The sequence below is a fragment of the Canis lupus genome, chromosome 6, assembly GCF_011100685.1.
Source record: "Canis lupus familiaris isolate Mischka breed German Shepherd chromosome 6, alternate assembly UU_Cfam_GSD_1.0, whole genome shotgun sequence".
Classification (NCBI taxonomy): Eukaryota; Metazoa; Chordata; class Mammalia; order Carnivora; family Canidae; genus Canis; species Canis lupus.
Genome location: NC_049227.1, coordinates 36,935,403 through 36,956,942, shown reverse-complemented (window position 1 = coordinate 36,956,942; position 21,540 = coordinate 36,935,403). Strand labels below are relative to the sequence as shown.

At 52.2% G+C, this 21,540-nt stretch overlaps 1 protein-coding gene across 9 annotated transcripts; it reads right to left on the bottom strand.

Moving 5' to 3' along the window:
* Positions 1-1,354: 1,354 nt before the first annotated feature.
* Positions 1,355-18,314, bottom strand: ZNF500 (zinc finger protein 500). 9 transcript variants are annotated; one of them, XM_038540502.1, is made up of 8 exons: positions 17,808-18,314; positions 16,715-16,793; positions 8,975-9,450; positions 8,084-8,116; positions 6,929-7,112; positions 6,657-6,727; positions 5,175-5,286; positions 1,355-3,243 (listed from the first exon to the last, which is right to left on the bottom strand). In XM_038540502.1, exons 3-8 carry the CDS (start codon positions 9,374-9,376, stop codon positions 2,558-2,560), a joined length of 1,488 nt encoding a protein of 495 aa, XP_038396430.1. In that variant the 5' UTR covers positions 9,377-9,450; positions 16,715-16,793; positions 17,808-18,314; the 3' UTR covers positions 1,355-2,557. The 9 variants fall into 9 exon arrangements, with proteins under 9 accessions (XP_038396430.1, XP_038396432.1, XP_038396428.1 ...); XM_038540504.1 differs by having other exon boundaries at positions 17,887-18,314; XM_038540500.1 differs by lacking the exons at positions 16,715-16,793; positions 17,808-18,314 and adding an exon at positions 10,044-10,198.
* Between the last annotated feature and the right edge of the window lie 3,226 nt (positions 18,315-21,540).

Here is a 21,540-nt window from a genome sequence, read left to right as displayed (position 1 = left end):
GCAGAGGCCCCACCGATGATGCAGGGGGGCCACTCAGGCTCATATGCTGAATCTGTTGTTTTTGGAACTGCAAAGCCTGTGGATAGGATCCCGAAGGACAGGATCCATGTCAGGGTCAAATGCAGCTTTTCTCCTAAAGTGGCACATGATTAGGCAAATAGAAAAAAAGAAAAATTTTAAGTTGAGAAGTATCACACAGCTTTGCTCCTAGAAGCCTTTAATGTGCTGACATGCCCTGTCACATTCAGTTGGAATTACCACCTGCTGCGTGAGTGGAGGGTGGGCAAGGGTCTCTCTCCACCAAACTCCGCACCGGGGAAGGCAGGTTCTGCTCGGCCTCAGCCACAGGCAGCCAAAAGCAGGGCCACGGACCCCACTTGATGCGGCCATGGGAGCACCAGCGCCCACCCCCAACAATGAGGGGCCAGGTCCAAGACAGCTCCCACCAAGACAGCTCCCACATGGCTGGGCCTACCTGCAGGGAAGGTGGCCAGGCTGTCCCCCAGGTTCCCGGTCTTGCCCATCTGTGAAAGCCCCTCACCCTCTGCTCTAGGGCATGTGCAGCACGGCTGGGGCTCAGGCGCTTGGCAAAGGCAGACTAAATGGGACCCACCACCCCCCATGCAGCCTGTCCAGAGCAATGGCCAGTTTTTTCCCTTTAAACCCATTTTCCCCATCTTTACTCCTTTTAATGCCAGGAAGTTCATTTAGGATAAAAACAGTGACAGAAAATAAACTTTTTGTTCCAAGTTCAAGTGGGTAAATGACCGTTAAAGGCAAGCCAAGATGGGGATCCCTGGGTGGCGCAGCGGTTTAGCACCTGCCTTTGGCCCAGGGCGCGATCCTGGAGACCCAGGATCGAATCCCACGTCAGGCTTCCGGTGCATGGAGCCTGCTTCTCCCTCTGCCTGTGTCTCTGCCTCTCTCTCTCTCTCACTGTGTGCCTATCATAAATAATAATATAAAAAAAAAAAAAAAAGGGCAAGCCAAGATGATGTGGGAGGCGTTCTGATCCGAGTTCAAAGCCAGTTCTGTCGCATGGACAAGGTGCTAGAAGCATTCAGGACCTTAGTCTCCCATTTATAGTAAGAGTCACAAAAGCCCTGTCCTAGGACTGGCTGAGAGAATATTCTGGAAGAGGCACTAATGGGCCCAGGTCCCAGGCCAGGAAGCGGGCAGCCAGCCACCTCCAGCACCAACCTGGACGTAACAGGCGAACCTGCAGACTCCCGGCTGCGTAGGGAAGGTGAGTGGTCAGCAACACCAGGTGTGCTCAAGGGCTCTGGAAGCTGGCCTAGGAGGTATGAACCATGCTTCAATTGAGTGGCCCCCTTCCCCAGAGAACACACAGGGCAGGAGGACTGACTTAGTTTATTAAGGGAACCGAGAACAGATCACGTATCCTGGAACCTGGGTTATGCAGGAAGGTAGAAAATATCTACAGTAATTGGGTGACAAACAGAACGGAGCACAGCACAAGGTCCCAGGCCAGCCCACCATGGGAAACTGCCACACTCCCTGCACGGAATACTAAAACCGAGTGGTTTCAGCAGCTGCCCCAAGACTCCAGTAATGATGAAATGGAACAAGGATTCTACACGGCTCCCCTCAGCTTCCCCGGAGAGAGTGGATGTGAACAGGTCAGAGGCCTGTCCGCAACAAAGTGGGGCAGCCAATGCTGCCTCTGTCCTGGCCACTTGAGGCTGGAACAAAGGCAAGCCTGGCCTCCTGCCCGGGGCAGATGGCAAGGCCAGTCGAATCCACAGGCTGCCTCATGGGCTGGGGGAGGTTGGAAGATGTGGTATCAGGGAAGCATTCCCACACCAGGCATCCACCCTTCAGAAGAGCCGTGGATCCACGGTGACCCCGCTCACCCCACTGCCCCCACAGGGGTACGGAAACAGCCCCTGCAGCCTATATACTGAAAGTGTGGCAAGGCTGGAGGGGAAGGTGGGAGGCCAGGGAAGCCTGGGGTGTGGAGCTGCAGATAGAAGCGGAGCCCTGGAGGCTTCTGTGAAATGGGCGGACAAGTGTCCCCAGCTTCATGTCCACCCACAATCTCAGAATAGGCCCTTGTTTGGAAATAGGCTCTTTGCAGCTGTAATTAAGATGAGGTCATTCTGGACTGGGGGCCCTAAACTGAACGACGGTGCCCTTATAAGCGATGAGGACACCAGAGCAGAGAAGAGGCAGAGATGGGGGTGATGCGGCCACAAACCAGGAACACGGGCAACACCCGAAGCCAGGAGGGAGGCATGGGATGGTCTCTCCTATCAGGGCCTCCAGAGGGAAGCAGCCCGGCCCACATCTTGAGTTCGGACTCTGGCCTCCTGAACTGAGAATCATCCCTGTGGTGAGCCACCCAGGCTGCGCGACCCAGGGCCACCTGCTCCACGTCTAGCCGCCACTGCCAAACCCAGTGCCCAGATTCTTCCCTCAGCGTGGGCACCTGAAACGTCCCACAGCTGCGGGCTGGACCCACACCAGGGGCTAGTGGGGTAGGTGTGAAATGCCTTCAGATTAGGGTTTTAGTTCCAAGACGGTAACTCCAGCAGCTTCATGAACTCTGACCTCGATATTCCAAAAGGGACCTCGGAAGCGGACAGCTCGACGAGTGGCGGCTGGACCTTGGCCCAGGGGCCTCCTGGAGCCGCGCCGTGGGGGGGCTCTGCTGGCCCGGCTGGTGCTCCGCACTGTGCGTCCTCTGGTGTTTGTGGAGGTCGGTGCCCCGGCGGAAGCCCCTGCCGCAGGCTGAGCACACGAAGGGCTTCTCACCCGCGTGTGTCCTCCGGTGCGCGCTGAAGTGGGAGCTGTTGCTGAAGCGCTTCCCACACTCGGCGCACGCGTACGGCCGCTCCCCGGTGTGCGTCCTGCGGTGGATGACCAGGCTGGAGCTCTGGCTGAAGCGCTTCCCGCACTCGGCGCATGCGTAGGGCTTCTCGCCCGTGTGGACTCTCTGGTGCGTGCTGAAGTTGGAGCGGTCACTGAAGCCCTTCCCGCACACCTGACACTTGTAAGGCCGCTCCCCGGTGTGTGTGCGCTGGTGCTTCGTTAAGTGGGACGTTTTACTAAAGCCTTTGCCACACTCGGGGCACGTGTAGGGCTTTTCAACTCTTCGGGGTCCTCCTCTCTCCAGAGGCTGCTCGGGCCTGGTCATGCCCCTGACTGGCTCTCGGTCCCGCTCCCTGCTCATTGACACATGCTTCCTGGAGTCCTCTCCATCCTCCGGAAGCAGCCCAAGCCCTGAGACAGAGAAAGCACAGTGCCTGAGGCCTTCACGGGGAGAGGGACACTTCTAATGAGAGAAGGCACAGGCTGTGCGGCCGCCCCATTGTAAAACATGAGAGCAAGCCTCAGAGCACTCAGCAGGGGAGCATCAGTCAGCCCTGAATGGAGATGAACGTGGACCATGGCCAGCAGCTTGTGAAGCCCTCACACCAGCAAGGTGGGTGCTGTGACTGCCCCATTACAAGAGGGGGAAACTGAGGCACGAGGACATTAAGGAGCTCACCCAGAGTCACTTGGCTAGTAAGTCACAGGCGGGCTCTGGAGTGTGGACTCATAAGCTCTAGGCCAGAGTTGCTCACTTGGGGGCAATGGTGGCTGTCAGAGGGCACGTGGCAATGTCTGAAGACATTTTAGTTATCACACGTGGGGAGAGGTGTTGCAACTGGCATCTAGAGGGTAATGCTGGTGAACATCCTAAGGCTCACAAGGTGGCATCATCACAGAATCACACGAGCTCCAATGTCAACAGTGTTTTGGCGTCCAACCAAACAATGGCACCACCACCAGGTAAGGGACCTCTGAGGAGGTTACCCATAGATCTGCTTAACATCTACAATCAGCTGACTGTAAATGAAGCAGATCGCCTTCCATGCTGTGGGTGGGCCTCGTCTAATCAGTTGAAAGCCTTAATAGCAGAACTGAGATTTCCCAGAGAGGGACAGAGGAAGACAAAGAATCCTAACCAGGCTTCATGCCTGGCACAGAGCCCAATACAGAGCTTGATCTCCCAACCCCGAGATCATGACATGAGTTGAAATCAAGAGTTGGAGGCTTAAGTGACTGAGCCACCTGGAAGCCACCCCCAGAGAAGAATTCTGCCCCAAGACTGCAACACAGAAATCCTGCCGGTCTCCAGGCAGCTGGCTTGCCCTGCAGAGAGCATACTCAGGACTGCAACAGCAACTCTCACTCGAATTTCTTCTAGCCTGTGGGCCTGTTCTACAGCTTTTAGGCTTCCCAGCCTCCACAATCCTGTGAGCCAATTCCTTAAAATAAATTATCTTAACTTACACGATTATTGGTTCTGTTTCTCTGAAGAAACTCAACTGATACAGAGAAACATCTTGGGCGCCTGGGGGTGCTCAGTGGGTTAAGTGTCTGTCTTCAGGTTTGGGTCATGGTCTCAGGGCCTGGGATCCAGCCCCACACTGGGCTCCCTGCTCAGCAGAGTCTGCATCTCCCTATTCCCCTGCTCGTGCCCTTTCTCTAATAAATAAAATCTTAAAAAAAAAAAAAAAAAAAAAAAGGCCTCTCAATTCCTTCAGAACCCGTTTCAGGGGCTGAATGGGTATCTGGAGTGTGAAGATGAGCTGAGCAGAGGAGCAGAAAATAGTGCTGGGTGGGGGGAACTGGGGGTGGGGGGAAGGAGAGGCTGTGGATGGCCAAGGCCTTGCCGGAGCAGCTCTAACCATGGGGCCCTGGGCAGCACAGAGGCTACAGTGAAACTGGGCCAACCGTGTGGTCCACTCCCACCTGCCTGGGAGGAGGTGAGCGGTCATACCCTCCCCACTGTGGCTGGGTCAGTGGCAGGTCACCAGCAACCCTGGCTTTGCAGGCTACACTCAGCTGGCTGCTGAGCAGACTCTCCAGGCAGTGCCTCTGGCCCCCCCGAACCAACATGGGCACAGGCTGAGTTCCTATTTCAAGATGCTCCCCGTGACCACTGGGCCACTGCAGTCTGAGCGCTATGGAACTGGCTTTGTCAGTTGTGGGGAGACATGGAAGATATTGGGCCTTGGGTCCCTGAGGCCCACACCCCGCTGCTGGGAAATGTTGAGCCAGCCACAGCCAACCTTAGGAAGGAGCCACCCCCTCCCCCACCGCAAGACTGGTCCACGTCAGACATGCCATGGATGAGCAGGGGCCAGTGGCTTCCCGCACATTACCCCTCTTCTCCGGCAGCACGTCCCAGCTGCAGTCCCGCGGAGTCGGGTCCGGGCGTTGCCACTCCTCCTGGGACAGGTACGCTGCCATGTCCTCCAAGGTCACTGGCGCCTGCTGGAATGGCACCCACTCAGCCCCACGCCGCTGCCCCTTCACGTGGGCCAGCCTGGTGTGCTCGCCACCCCTCCCACCTGTATCACAATGGCAGGTCCTGCCTGCCACCCCCAACTCCTTCCTTCCATATGCTGTCCTCCATCCCTCCTCCTCAAGCTCTGCTCACAGAATGGCTCAGTCTTGCTTACTGGGAGGGAGGACACTGTCACTGCTGGGCCAGAAGGCAGTGTGGACAGATTCACTGTATGGAGCAGCTGGTTCCGCTGTGCGCTCAGCCACCAGGGCCCACGCTCCTCAGGGGCACGAGTCAGGCATGCCCTGCCTCAGCTCAAATCAGCCCTGGGACCCAAGTGGGGTGTCTTGGAAACTTCGGGATGCCTCTAGGTCAGTGGTTCCCAAATCTAGCACCAGACCGACCTGAAGAGTATATTATTATTATTTTTTTTAAATCTTTTATTTTTTTTTTAATTTTTATTTATTTATGATAGTTACAGAGAGAGAGAGAGGCAGAGACACAGGCAGAGGGAGAAGCAGGCTCCATGCACCGGGAGCCCGATGTGGGATTCGATCCCGGGTCTCCAGGATCGCGCCCTGGGCCAAAGGCAGGCGCCAAACCGCTGCGCCACCCAGGGATCCCTGAAGAGTATATTAAAACCCAAGCAAACAATGTCTAGAAGAAGCAAATCCACAGAGACAGAAAGGTTGCCAGAGACTGGGGAAGAGGGTTGGGGGGGGGCTGCCAATGGGTATGGGGTGTCCTGGGAAGGATAACGTTTTGAGGACTATGACAATGGTTATAGAACTATAAATACACTAAATGCTATGCACTCTAAATGGCTGAACCGCCTGGTATGTGAATTAAAGCTCCATAAAGCTGTTATTTTTTTAAAGATGTTCGTTTTAGAAAGAGTGAGTGAGAGTGAACACGAGCAGGTGGAGGAGCAGAGGGGGAGAGAGAATCTCAGGCTCCCTGCAGAACGCACAGCCTAACGTGGGGCTCGATCTCACGACCCTGAGATCATGCCCTGAGCTGAAATCAAGACTGAGCCCCCCAGGTGCCCCGCAATAAAGCTGTTATTTAAACAAACAAGCAGAGGAGAGTCTGATTCCAGCCCAGGGCTGGGGGAAGAATCTATATTTTTACCTAAAGTCCCAAGAGTCTAGTGCCCAGCTGGGTTTGAAGCAACTGCCCCAGCTCACCCTTAAGCCCTCCAATCCTCCGGGACACACCTCATACCCAGATGGCATCCGAGAGAAGACTTTCGGAGGAGAAAGTCAGGGTAAAGGGGCCATTCCAGAGGGAGCCACTATATGAAAGCTGGACCCAGCACGGGACACACACACGCTGCAGACTGGGAACGCCCACTCACCCGGGACCAGGATGGAACAAAGGACGTGGCCGATGCTGTTGCCATCTCCTGATGCTGGGAGGCCGCTGGGCCTGGGGAGAGCAGAGAGTTGCCAGAGAAGGCCGCACGGCCCACCTGTGCACACAGCAGCAAAGGCCCAGAGGCGCAACTACTCCTCACCTCCGCTCAGCTTCCGGGCAGGAACCTGTCCTTCCCACATGTAGAGGTCCAGCCTCCTAGGACACCCTCCTCCCTCCAGCTCGTTTCTTTCACCTAGAGGGATAGCTACTCACCCCTCTTTGGCCAGAGCTGGGGGCCCCTCTTTGGTCTGTGGCCCCGCTGGGCTGGGGGCTGCTGGCTGGAGCATCCAGACCCTTCCTCCAGAGACAGGTCCCCTGGCCTGGCCTCCTCTTGGTGTTTCAAGCACTGTTCTCCTGTCCCGTGGGGCCGTACATCATCAGGGAGCACTTCCAGGCCCTGCATGCAGAGAGGAATCTGCCCACCAGCTCCCGGAAGGTTGGGAGAAAACCCACAGTGTTCCCAAACACTCTCGTCTCAAGCACCCCTGGCCATCCTCTTGTTCCCTGGCTCCGCCCAGCTGTACCTCACTCCCCACCAGTGCTTCCTCCCCCTGCTGCCCCCACGGCCCTCCACATGCCAGAGTCCTTGCTCCAGACATGGCAGGGGAAGGAATGTGAGCTGGGAAGAGCTCAGGCTCCCAAGCGAGACAAAGTGAGACTTGCTCTGTCCCTGAGTGAGTCTCCATGGTCTCTTTCCATCACACTACATTGGTGCCATTGTCACATTCACCCTTCCCTCCTTGGTGCTCCCAACAAACTCTGGGCCAGCACCACCCTGAATCGGGTCTCCTTTCGGAAGTTTGCGCTACTACATGTGCTGTGTGTGTGTGTGTGTGTGTGTTTTATGTGCTCTGTTTTTTGAAGTCACCTACCAGTGCTCTGAAACAATCTATATCCCAATTCCACAGAAGGTGAATAGGATGAACTTGAGCTCTGCAGCAGTACTTGGGACAAGAGACATCCCCAGGGAACTGTGAGACCAGCGTGAGGGACCCCTATGCTAGGCTCGACATTCCACACCTCTGAGAGGAGACAGTCCCCAGAGGTTACGAGGTGCACAGAGACAGAGTGAAGCCATGCTAAGAACACCAACGCCGGGGATTCCCTGGGTGGCTCAGTGGTTTAGCGTCTACCTTCGGCCCAGGGCGGGATCCCGGGGTCCTGGGATCGAGTCCCACGTCGGGCTCCCTGCATGGAGCCTGCTTTTCCCTCTGCCTGTTTGTCTGCCTCTCTCTGTCTCTCATGAATAAATAAATATTAAAAAAAACCAAAAACAAAAACAAGAACACCAAGGCTGGAGAGGCTGAGAAGGGATCCCGAGTTCTTACTGGCCACCATAACAGGGTTTGCTTCCTGCAATCAACTCACATGGTGATCAACTCTGGGAGGGATGTGTCTATCCTGAGGGACAAAAAGAAAAGCAGTGAGTAGCCAGTGGCACAACCACAGGGAGAAATGTCCCTGTCCCTGTCTGCTAAATATTTAATCAGCAAAAACTAATCTTATCTAAACAAGAGGAATTTATAAGACTTCCCACTCCTTGGAATGCAGCCGGTGTGACTTAGGAACTACATCTGACGTTTTGTTTAGTTGTTGTTTTATTTTAAAGATTTTATTTATTTATTCATGAGAGACATGAAGAGAGAGTCAGAGATACAGGCAGAGGGAGAAGCAGGCTCCATGCAGGGAGCCCAACGTGGGACTTGATCCCAGATCTCCAGGAACAGGCCCTGGGCTGAAGGCGGTGCTAAACTGCTGAGCCACCCAGGCTGCCCTCATTTTGTTTAGTTTTAACTTCAAAAATCACATGCGGCTGGTAGCGACCAGCATGGGTGGCACAGCTCTAGAGAGGCTGGGGACATGTGCGGGTTCTGACCAGGGCGTCCACCGGCCGCAGCTTTTTCTTCCCAGCGCTCCTCCTCATTCTGGCATCTCTTCAACCTCCAGGGCCCTGCCTGGGAAGATCTCCAGCCTTCCCCTACAGGCCCCCATGGAAACCTGTGTCTGAGCTATGCTGGGATGATTTAACGATCTAAATCACACAGCTCAGAGAGGGCTAGCGGGGCTGTGTGTGCTCAATCAACAGGCTTACACCCATTAGCCAAGGCTGAGAAACACTGCAGTTGCCTTTTTCAATTCACAGGGGCAGGCCGTAGCTCCAGAGCCCAAGGAATCTCCAAATGCAGACCTCAGGAACAGGGCCCTGAGGTCTTGGGGCCCCATTTCCTCACCTCAGGGCCAAATTGCCCCCCACCTCACCCGCTGCCTCTGTTTCCTGGGCTCCCGCTGCAGCCCTTCCACGAGGACCACGGCCTCCTCACCACTCTCCGGCTGCTGCTCCCGCACCCGGGCCTGGATCTCCCCGGGCAGCACCATCAAGAACTGCTCCAGCACCAGCAGCTCCAGGATCTGCTCCTTGGTGCGAAGCTCTGGCCGCAGCCAGCGGCAGCAGAGCTCCCACAGGCGGCTCAGGGCCTCCCGAGGCCCGGCCACCTCCTGGTAACAAAAGAGCCGGAAGAGCTGGCGGAAGGTCTCAGGGCTGGGGTCTTCCGACTCCTGGGAGGGCTCCTCTTCCCAGCAGAAATCCTCCTCCACCTTCACGATCAGGATGTCGTCTTGCTCCAGGGGCGGTGGAGGATGGAGACCGGGTGTGGCCGCCATTGTCGGGGGCAGGCCTTGCTTTCTTGTGCCTCAAGGGCCAAACTTGCGACACTGGAAATGATGTGTTCAGGACTCTGCGGAGAAACAATAAGCTGATCTGAGTGCAGTGTGACGCCCGATAAGCATCTACCCACAAGGCCCTGTCCTCGCCCCAGAGCCAACTCACCCTCATTGACAAAAAGAAAAGAGCTGAGCTAATTCAAAGCGTCCTGGCTGCTCACCCGCGGCTGATTCCCGGGCAAGTTGCTCAAAGTCCCGGGGCCTCGGTTCCTCATTCAAGGAGCAGAGAGAATGCTATCCCCACACACAGGCTGCTGAGGGCGCTAAACGGGGGTATCTGGAGGGGGTTTTGCTCATTGCCTGGAACGGGAGGGGCCCGAGCTCGAAGAACGCGGTTTTCAGGATCACGCTTGGCCCCTCTGGAGATGGGAGCCCCCTCTGCCCAGGGGGACGCGGACTGGATCGGCAAGCCCGCAAGGCCCGCCGGGCACCCCCGGGATGCTCAACTCCAGGGTCCAGGCTCCAGGGTCGGGGGTCCGGGGAGGGCCGGGACTTGAGGCCGGGCTGCGTCTCCCGGCTCCGTGCCCCGCTGGAGGGTGAGCGGCGGTCCAGGCCGGCGCGGGATGGAAGCTCGGGCCGGGACCCCGCGCCCCGCGCCCGCACTCACCGGCAGCGCGGCAGGCCAGGCGGAGACCAGGACCCCGGGCGCGGGGGCGCAGCGGAGAGGCGGCCCACGGCGCGGAACGGGGAGCCGCACAACGCACCACAGAGATGGGTCCTCGCGAGCCACGGGCTCTACTCGCTGTGGGCGGGCCCACCGGGGCACTGTGGGAAATGTAGTCCTCGCGCCATTGGCGGAGCTGGCTGTCGAGCGTGGGACTGAGTCTGGATAGGCGGGCCCACGCGATGCATTGTGGGCAAAGTAGTCCTTGAACCGCGTGGGCGGGCCCACGGGGGGCATTGTGGGTAAAGTAGTCCTTGCACCTGCAGGGAGCACGCTAGGGGTCCCGAGGCTCCGCAGGTGCTCGGGCGGTTCTCCCCGCCTCTTTTCCGTCTGGCCTGGGAAAAGTACACGGTGGGAGGGGGCTTGTGGAATTTACGTTTCTATTTGCATGGTACTTTGTATGGACCAGGCTCTGTTTTAAGTACTTTGCGATAATTAACGGTTCATCTTTCAAACAACCGTAGGAGGGGATCCCTGGGTGGCTCAGCGGTTTGGCACCTGCCTTCGGTCCAGGCATGATCCTAGAGTCCCGGGATCGAGTCCCACATCGGGCTCCCTGCATGGAGCCTGCTTCTGTCTCTGCCTCTCTCTATGTGTCTATCATGAATAAATAAAATAAAAATAAATAAATAAATAAATAAATAAATAAAACAACCGTAGGAGGTAGGTACTGTTAGTGATATTTTGTAGATGAAGAAAAGAGGCACACATTCGGTCAAGATTACACATAGACAGTAAGTGAAGAGCTGGGATGAGGTTGGAACCCAGGCATCCATCTGGTCCACCTCCTTAATTGTAGAGACTAGGAAATGAAGACCCAGGAAGTTACTTGCTTAGGGCATCTTGGGTGCCAATTTTTTTTTTTTTTTTGGTACTAATTGGTTATTTCTTTTATTTGTTAATCTAATCAAAAATATTTATTGAGCTCTGCTTTGTACCAAGCAGGCACTGTGAACAGGCGGTGGCCTAGACAGATGGTCCCTGGTGTTCCAGCCTGGGGGACACTAAGCCCCTGGCCCTCTAAGCAGGTAAGGGGTCATGGTGAGGGTTAATTACCTGCCGAGCACATCCTGAGTGCTCCATTAACATCATCACTGATGTTAACATCATCACCAGGCGATTCCTGAGTCCTTCAGCTCTGGCATCCCCAGACCTAGCACCCTACCCTGTCTTCCCACTAGCTATTCTTCCCATCCTACTCTCCATTCTCTTTCATGTTTCATTTCCCCCGCTACGTCCAACATCAGTGTTCATTGTGAACACATGGAGCAGAACAAGACACTGGGCTGCCTATGACTAATTTCTGGACACTGCCCCTCCCTGGGTGGGAGGCATCTGTAAGGGCAGATTTCAGGAGTGTCCCAGGTTACCACAGCCTTGTGGTGGAGCCTGAAGACAGGCAGGACCACCTATGCCTCAGTTTCTCCTTCAGCAGGGGGTTGCTAGACAGGAAGACGGGGATGGTAGAATGAACTAACACTGAAGTGTATATCTCTCCAGAGAACTGGTGCTTAAGTCCAAAACAAGAGGCCAGACACTCAGTTTGCTTTGGGAGGAGAATGTCCCCAGGGGGCACTTGGAACCAGTCACAGGCAGCATGTAGCAGGGGAGCAAGAAGATAGGACAAATAAAGTGAGAGAGGGAAAAAGTAAAGTTGAAGAGGCTTGTGGGGAATCTGAGGGAAAACCAGCCGGTTCTGTAGAATGGGACAATCATGCTTGCAGAATGTGCTGGGTTGTGTCTAGGGGAGCGGAAGAGGTGTGTGTGTGTGGGGGGGGGGACAGTGGCGTTTTCAAAGCCATGCCACACCTTCCCCTTTCTGACTGCCTCCTGGTTAGCTGTGAGGACCGGGCATCTTTCCTTAGAACCATATCTACAGAAGCTAGCGAGTCTGTAGTGACCAAGGTCTGGCTAACATAGCTGTGGCCCTCTCCTCTCTGGGCAATTTTCAGTGACTACAACCAACAGATTTAAGTTAGGATGAATTTCTGTTTTGCTCAGGATTTTGTGTTTGTTTAGGGTTTCAGTCTTTTTTAAAAAAAGATTTTATTTATTTGAGAGTGAGAGAGAGATAGAAAGCATGAGCAGGAAGAGAGGCAGAGAGGGAGGGAGAAGCAGGCTCCTCACTGAGCAGGGAGCCTGATGTGGGGCTGGATCCAAGGCCCCCAGGATTGTGACCTGAGCCAAAGGTGGATGCTTAACTGATTGAGCCACTCAGGTGCCCCTATGATTTTGGTTATAATTCTATTTTGGGGGGTACACAAACATGTAGTCCCTAACAAATGTAAATCAGGATCAATTTGGGCCTCCACATACACCCAAACCAATACAAATCCTGGTTCTGCCACTTATCAACTAGGTATGCCTTACCTTCCTCACCTGTAAACTGGGGATTGCCATAGTTCCAACTTCAGAGTTGAGGGACAGGATTAGATGAGATTATGGGGGGGGGGGGTTTGTTTTTGTTTTTTTAGATTTTATTCATTTATTCATGAGAGGCACACAGAGAGAGAGAGGCAGAGAGGCAGAGGGAGAAGCAGGCTCCATGCAGGGAGCCCGATGCAGGGACTTGATCCCGGATCACACTCCAGGATCACACTCTGAGCCGAAGGCAGATGCTCAACCGCTGAGCCACGCAGGCGTCCCGAGATTATGTTTGTAAAGCACCTGTGACAATGTCCAATGCATAACAAATGCTCCTGAAGCATCAACTCTAGCTTCATGACTTGCAGCCACCCTGAGATGCAGTACATGGGTCTCAGTGTGTGGGGCTTGGATGCCTGATGCCGCAGAGTTCCTGTATGAGATCCATGGGTCCACCAGGGCCCAGGGCATTGTTCACAGTCTGAATGAAAAGTATTTATAGTCATACATGCATACCACTATTTATATTTATACTTATAACTGTAACTTGGTTTCACGGTGTTTATGGAGTCTACAAAACAGTTTGAGTTAAATGGCAGCCTCATACAGAAGCTTGCAGCCTCATATAGAAGCTTGCAGCACACATGTACCCTTCTCTGAAGACAGGGGAAGATGGCTTCAGATGGTGACACAGTTCTATCACCACATACAAGGCGTTGATTCAGCTCACATTTGGTCTTATTATTTGTGATAGGGGAAAAGGTGTACAATCAAGCCCTCCAAAAATTGTCATCTTTGGTACCAATTTCTCAATGTCCAAATGACTGAGAAATACAAGCTCAATATACAGGATGCCTGGGTGGCTCAGTGTTTGGGCATCTGCCTTTGGCTCAGGGCATGATCCCGGATTCCTGGGATCAAGTCCCACGTCAGGCTCCTTGCATAGAGCCTGCTTCTCCTCCCTCTGCCTGTGTCTCTGCCTCTCTTTCTGTGTCTTTCATGAATAAATAAAATCTTAAAAAGAAAATAAAATAAAGGGCAGCCCGGGTGGCTCATCGGTTTAGCGCCACCTTCAGCCCAGGGCCTGATCCTGGAGACCTGGGATCAAGTCCCACATCGGGCTCCCTAAGTGGAGCCTGCTTCTCCCTCTGCCTGTGTCTCTGCCTCTCTCTCTCTCCTCTCTGTGTATTCTCATGAATAAATACATAAAATCTTTTAAAAATAAAATAAAGAAAAAAATAAAAGCTCAATATACAAATCAAATAGTTTAGGTAATTTGACTAAATTATCTATGAGAATCATCAGAGCTACCATGCCCCAAAACTGATATATAATGGGTATTTTATTAAAATTTTTTTGTTTGTTTTTTTGTTTTTTTGAGAGAGAGAGAGAGAGAGAGAGGGAGACAATCCTGAAGCAGACTGCCTGATGAGCACAGAGCCCAAGCCTGAGGCCTAAGGCTTGATCCCAGGACCCTGAGATCATGATCTGAGCCAAAAACCAAGAGCCACCCTGGTACCCCTATGCTTTTTCTAAGACTTCCATGAGCTGATAATAAAAGCTAATGTTTTTTAAGCACTTCCTAAGTCCATGGGATTTTTCTTTTTCTTTTTTTTGCTGTGCTACCTACATCTTCACAATGACTCTCCCATATAGATATCATTATGACCCAAGTTTTCGTTAAGTAAACTGAGGCTCAGAAATGTACACAGCCCTCCCCGAGGCCACACAGCTAGGAAAGTGGAAAAGCCAAGTCAAACGCAGGCAGGTTCCATTGCAGAGCCTGCTGCCCCAACCACTCTCCTGAACACCAGCCAGGTAATCAGAGCCTTGCCTTAGAACAAACATCTCAAATATTTCTAGAATGACTCTGGTCCTGCCTCAAGGTGGCCACTTGGGGCCATAATACCATCTCTGACTTTCTAAACACAGTGGGCAGATCTGCTTGGTTCATAGTTGTTGCTCAGTAAATATTTGCTGAATGACTGAATAAAGGGGTGGGAGCAATCTGTCCTTCAGACACTGACCTCTACTGCCCAGCCCTATACAAACTTGATTCATAAACATAATGGTGGTATAAATGGAGATGGACAGTACCTATGTCCCAAAGGATTCTTACTAGGATTAAATGATCTAGTATATTAAAACACTTCACTCTAGGGTGAAACCTAAGAACAGTTAGTAAACATTAGTGTTGTTACAATTTTCACTAACACAAAGAATAATGAACAAAGAGTGCTTGCTGTGAATGCTGGGAAATCTCTCCTTGGAGTTGGCCTGTGTTTTGGTTCCATTATTAAATTTGAGACAGAGGAGATGAACCGGGAGGCAGGAGACAGCCATTGTTTACACCCTCAACCACCCAGCATTTGAAACTTTGTCTTATCTCTACAGCCAGCAGACCTTTAAATGAAAGGCAAAGTAGGGATCCCTGGGTGGCGCAGCGGTTTGGCGCCTGCCTTTGGCCCAGGGCGTGATCCTGGAGACCCGGGATCGAATCCCATGTCGGGCTCCCGGTGCATGGAGCCTGCTTCTCCATCTGCCTGTGTCTCTGCCTCTCTCTCTCTCTGTGACTATCACAAATAAATAAAAATTTAAAAAAAAAAAAAAAAAAAAAAAGAAAGGCAAAGTAAGAACAGCCTTGCAAAAAATCATGACCATCCCTCCGAGAAGAGCTGCCTCCAGGATAAAGGAGGCTGGAGTGTGGGGGATGTAAGGGAATTCAAGGACCACCAGGCATGCTTGGAAATCCTTACTCCTAGGGATGACAGCTGCTAAACTCTCCTGCTTGTCGTCTGCCCAGGCATCACTCAGAATGGGGTGAAGATTCACACACTCCTTTTGGGGAACAGTGTCTTCGTCTGCTCAGGCTGCTGTAACAGCACACCACAGACTGGGAGCCTTAGACCACCCGTATTTCTTATAGTTCTGAAGGCTGGAAGTCCACGATCAAGGCATTAGTGGACTCAGTTCCTCATGGGAGCTCTCTTCCAGCCTGCAGACTGCTACCTTCTCACAGTGTCCTCACAAGGTAGAGAGTGATTCCCTCTTAATAAGGTTTCTCTTTTGAGTAAGGCCGCAATCCTATCAGGTCAGGGTGCCATTCGTATCATTTCATTTAACCTTAATTACCACCTACCGACCCTCTCTCCAAATATAGTCACATTGGGGTTAGGGCTTCAACCTATATTTTGGGGAGATACAATTCAGTCCAGAGAACACAGCCAGACCCCTAAACACTGCCAGTCCTTGGAATGACACATGATTCTCCTTGGTCCTTAGACCATCACCCGCTGCAGACTAGAGCCAGGGAGGGAGGCAAGACTGGCCTTTCAACAGTTTGCATACCTAACATTCTGGAATATTCATGCTATCCACAAAGACACTTGTTCTCTCCTATTTTTATTAAAATAAGTGTCCCTCATCTTTTGTACTGTCATGTAGGAAAGTGACGCGAGTATGGAGATTTTCTCCCTACTACAAGAAACAGCAATGCTGGCACAACGGCAGTTGCTGATGGAAGCTGGGGTCAGGGACATGGGGAGTAGAGGGGAACGTGAGCCCCATGCTGCTAACCAGATGTCTGACTGAAGACATCTGATAGCTGGATGTTCAAATGAAAACTCCTTTAATTTTTTTTTTTTTTAAACTCCTTTAATTTTGAATGTAAACTCAAGTTGGTTTTAAATCCTGTGTGAGAGGGACGCTTAGCGGTTGAGTGTCTGCCTTGGATCAGGGCATGATCCCCAGGTCCTAGAATCGAGTCCTGTAAAGGCTCCTTTCGGGAGCCCTGCTTCTCCCTCTGCCTATGTCTCTGTGTCTTGCATGAATGAATAAATAAAATCTTTAAAAAAAAAATGAGTAAGTAAATCTTGTGAGATAAAAAAAAATACATCAATACGTTTCTGGGCTATGTCTGGCACCCACAAACAAATAAAATTACACAGGTAGTGAATAATATTATGAAGAAACATGCAGTAGGAGGAGCGGAGAGAGTGATACAGTTCTTTTCGGTGGAGAGTATTTACAAAAAGACCATTAGTTCATAGGTGTCTGGGTGGCTCAGTTGGTTGAGCATCTGACTCTCGATTTTGGTTTGAGTCATGATCTCATGGATTGTGGGATCAAACCCCACACCTGGCTCCACACTCAGCAAGGGGTCTGCTTGAGATTCTTTCCCATTGCCCCTCCCCTCATTCTCTCTAAAAAAAAGTAGATGAAAAAAAAAAAAAAAAAGATCAGTAGTTCACCTGGGCCATAATGAAAGCCAGAATCTCCTTAGCTTCAATGCTCTTCAATGGCTTTCTCCAAAAGGGCAGGAGGCCAAAGCTAAGGGAAGAGAGAGGTAGAATGTCAGCTTCCTTCAAAAATCTATTTAGCCCTACCGAGGACTGAAGCCAACCATGCAGAGAGGCAGCCTGTGTGAGAGAGAGACAGAGTCAGACACAGAGAGTGAGAAAGGTACAGCTGGGGGATGCACTTCTTTCTCAGCCACTGTTCAGGAGAAAGTTCCTCATGCCACTTGCCAAACAATGGCATGGCAGGCTTTATCCAACCAGAGATAGGTGCCAGGAACACTACAAGGGGGTGTGCGTGATGACAGAGAGATACCAGGCGCCTGCCTTTGGCCCAGGGCGCGATCCTGGAGACCCGGGATCGAATCCCACATCGGGCTTCCGGTGCATGGAGCCTGCTTCTCCCTCTGCCTCTCTCTCTTTCTCTCTGTGACTATCATAAATAAATAAAAATTAAAAAAAAAATATTAAAACTGGGCAAACCAGAAGTGAATACAGAAGTCTAAAAGTCAAGGCCTCCTTGAGAAGAGTTCAGAGGAGCCGAAGTAGAGTTTGGTCAAGGAATCTTTGCCACGACCTCCAGGGCAAATGCCACTCTCTGACAGACAAGAGGACGTGGAGCCTGCTTCTCCCTCTGCCTGCGTCTCTGCCTCTCTCTCTCTGTGCCTCTCATGAATAAATAAAATCTTTAAAAATTTAAATTAAATTAAAATTAAAAAAAGGAAGACTGCTTTCCAGAAGCAGGAAGTGCCCTTTGGGGTTCTCATCTTCTAAAGGCAGAAGCTGTTCAAGGGATACCAAGACTGCCTCCGTCCACCTTCCAGGTCAATGCAGAGCCCCAAGGTTGTCCTGCCTCTTTCTTTTTTCCCTTCCTTCTTTCTAGACTTTACTCATTAGAGAGCGCGTGCACCAGTAGGGTGAGGGGCAGAGGGAGAGGTGGACTCCCGGCTGAGCAGGGCGCGCTATGCCCACTCCCTCCTGGGACTCCAGGGTCATGACCCACCGTGCCACCCGGGCGCCCTCCCAGGACTCCAGGGTCATGACCCACCGTGCCACCCGGGAGCCCCGCGGGCTTCTTTCTGTCATAATGACATCGGCCACCGATGCCTGAGCACCTGGAAACGTACGTTTGCTCTGTTCTTAATTTAGTAACAATAGGGCCAGCGTGGTGTCTCCAGGTGACCCCCCGAAGCCCCCAGAGTGAAGTACTGAACCCGAGGGTCACGCAGACCGGAAGCGGAAGTCGACGACAGATAGGGGACTGGAACCTGCGTCTTTGACTTCAGAGCCCCCCAAGCCCCAGGCGAAAGGCCCGAATAATACCCCAGGCAGCCTAAAGTCGGCCTCGGAGGCCACACCGGACGCTCTCTCCTCGTCCTCCGGGGCCGAACACCGGCCTGGGGCGCGCCCCGGGAGGCCAGCAAGGGGCCTCAGGTTAGAGTCCCGCCTCTGCCCCGGCGGCCGCGACGCCCACCGCACACAGCCGGCGCCGACTAAGCAAGCTCGGCACCCAGCGTCCCTCCACGCAAACGCCCCCCGGGTCCCCCGCCGCTCCTCCCGCGGTCCCCACGCGTCTTTCCCCCAAGCCTCGCGCGAAGCTCGTGCCTGCCGGAAGCGGAAGTCGCAGGAGCCGGAAAGCGGACCGGACTACATTTCCCAGAGTGCCCCGCACCGCGCCGAGCCCGCGGAAACCTGGGTGCCCCTGGGGTGCTGTGGGGTGCTGCCTTTCCTTGGGGGGGTGTCTTCGTGGGAGACGGCTCAGCGAGAGCCTTGGAGGGTGGAGTGTCCAGGTTCCTGAGGCCTAGCTAGTGCCTCGTGACCAGTGAGCCTCAGTTTCCACATCTGTGAATGGGGACGTTAGCCGTTCGAGGCTGTAACGCGTTCACAACCGTTCATATATATTTTCCAAAGCCTCTTGAGTCCTCCCACCTGCCGGGCGCAGGGGTTACCGAAACGGTCAGGAGACGCTTGTTTTCATGAAATTCAAATTCCACCAAGAGAGGCTGCCTTGATCTTCATGACCAGCATGGTGATCTTTTTAAGAAAGATTTTATTTATTTATTTATTTATTTATTTATTTATTTATTTATTTATTTATTTATTTACTTACTTACTTACTTACTTATTTACTTATTTACTTATTTATCTATTTGATTTGTTTATTTAATTTATTTATTTTATTTATTTAACGGAGAGAAAGCACAAGCAGGGTGAGCGGCAGCCAATGGGAGAGGGGGGAAGCAGGTTCCCCATGGAGCAGGGAACCTGACGGTGGGGCTGGATCCTGGGATCGAGGGATCCATCCTGGGGTCATGACCTGAGCGGAAGGCAGATACGGAATGAGCCACTCAGACGCCCTGAACTGTGTTTGAATGTGCTTTTTAAACAATATCATCAGCGGGCTCCCTGCATGGAGCCTGCTTCTCCCTCTGCCTGTGTCTCTGCTCCTCTCTCTGTGTCTCTCATGAATAAAGAAATAAATAATGTTTAAATGGGGGGTAGGGGCAGGACCCTCGCTTGCTGAGCCTGGAAAATCCCATGAGGTGTCAGATGAGGGAGGCCTCAGCCCTCACCCAGCTGGTGGCCGTATCTGGGTACATAATTAAGCGTCTGCACTGACCGTGATTTGGGCACAAAGCTTCCAGAGTTGGAGGTAAAGTCGTCGGAGGAAGTGCTCCACCGGCATGCACTGGTGACCCTAGATTGCTGCAGATCCTAACTTTCTGGGAAGGGCAAGAGCTCATATTTCACACAGTACAAAAGGAGACCAGAGTAAAAATTAAGTATCTCCTTCCCACTCTTGACCTCCAGCGCAGCTGACCTTCCCAGAAGCAACCATTTGTTCCAGGGTCATCAGAATCTTCACAGAGCTGTTCATGTCTCCTGTGCTGCCATCTGCTCTACACTGTTGCTCCTTGTGTTCCTCTCATCATGTCCTCAGGCAATCAGTCTGTATCTGCACAGAGTCAGGGGCTCAAATTTGACAGGCTGTGGGCCTGCTCTTTGCCACCTCCCCGTCCTCGTGTCCTCCCATGCTCTCTCTGTCTCCTGGTTCATGCTGCTCCAGCCACAGAGGCCTCCTTGCAATTTCTTGAACGTGTCTAGCATACTCCTGCCCCAGGGCCTTTGCACTAGCAGTGGCTTCTTTTCCCTCTGTGTGGAATGCTAGGACGCCAGTTATCTCTGTGGCTTATTCCTTTACTCCTTCACATCTTTACGCAATGTTCTCTTCCCAGTGAGGCCTCCCTAACCCTTTCCTCCGATCGTAAACCCTGGACTGTCCTGTACCCTTTCAATGCCTTACTTGGTGCCCGAGTACCCATCACTCTTCAATATGCCCCTATTATGTATTTGTTTTGTTTATTAGGATCTTGTCCCACCTACAGGCAAGCCCCTGAGGGCAGTGACTTGCTTTTGTTCCCTGCTGAACCCTTAGATCTGTATTGGGCTCTAAAGATCTGCTAGTAGAATTAACACAGGGATGATTATAGTGCTGCCTCAATTTTTTTCTTCTTCCAGCTTTATTGAGATATAATTGACAAGTAACATTGTATAAGTTTAAGGTGTACAACGCAATAATTCGATACACATATATATTGTGAAATGATCACCATAATAAGATTAATTAGCACATCTGTCACCTCACATAGTTATCTTCTTTTGAGTGTGGTGAGAACATTTAAGATCTGTTCTTTTATTTTTTTAAAATTTTTATACATATTTATTTGACAGAGGGAGAGAGAGCAAGCACAGAAAGAGAGGCAGAGGGAGAAGCGGACACCTTGTGGGCCAGGAGCCTGATGTGGGGCTCTATCCCATGACCCCGAGACCATGACCTGAGCCAAAGGCAGATGCTTCACTTACTGAGCCACTCAGGTGCCCCCACGATCTGTTCTTTAGTGACTTCCAAGTATACAATACAGTCTTGTTAACTATAATCACGATGCTATATAGTAGATCTCCAGACATTATTCGTCTTATGACTGAAAGTTTGTAGCCTTTGACCTGTATCTCCATTCCCACACACACTCCAGCCCCTGGCAACCACCAGTCTACTCCATTTCTATGAATCCAGTTCTTTTAGATTCCCCATATAAGGAACGTCTGGGTGACTCAGCGGTTTGGTACCTGCCTTCGGCCCAGGGCTTGATCCTGGAGTCCTGGGATCAAGTCTCACATCAGGCTCCCTGCATGGAGCCTGCTTCTCCCTCTGCCTGTGTCTCTGCCTCTCTATGTCTCTCATGAATAAATAAAATCTTTAAAATTTTAAAAAAATAAAATCTTAAAAAAAAGACTCCCCGTATACGCGAGATCATACAGTGTTTGTCTTTTTTTTATTATTTTATTTATTTATTCATGAGAGACACAGATTGAGAGGCACAGACACAGGCAGAGGGAGAAGCAGGCTCCATGCAGGGAGCCCGACGTGGGACTCGATCCCGGGGCCCCCAGGATCACACCCTGAGCCGAAGGCGGCACCAAACCGCTGAGCCACCCAGACTGCCCAGTGTTTGTCTTTACTTCATTCTTTTTCTTCATTTAAAATGAAATTTGTTTATTCAAAAAAAAAAATTTGTTTGAGAGAGAGTGCAAGTTGGGGGAGGGGTGGAAGGCAGAAGGAGAGGGAGAAGCAGACTCCCCACCGAGCCAGGAGCGCAGGATGCTGAGATCATGACCTGAGCCAAAATCAAGAGTTGGGGGGATCCCTGGGTGGCGCAGCGGTTTGGCGCCTGCCTTTGGCCCAGGGCGCGATCCTGGAGACCCGGGATCGAATCCCACAT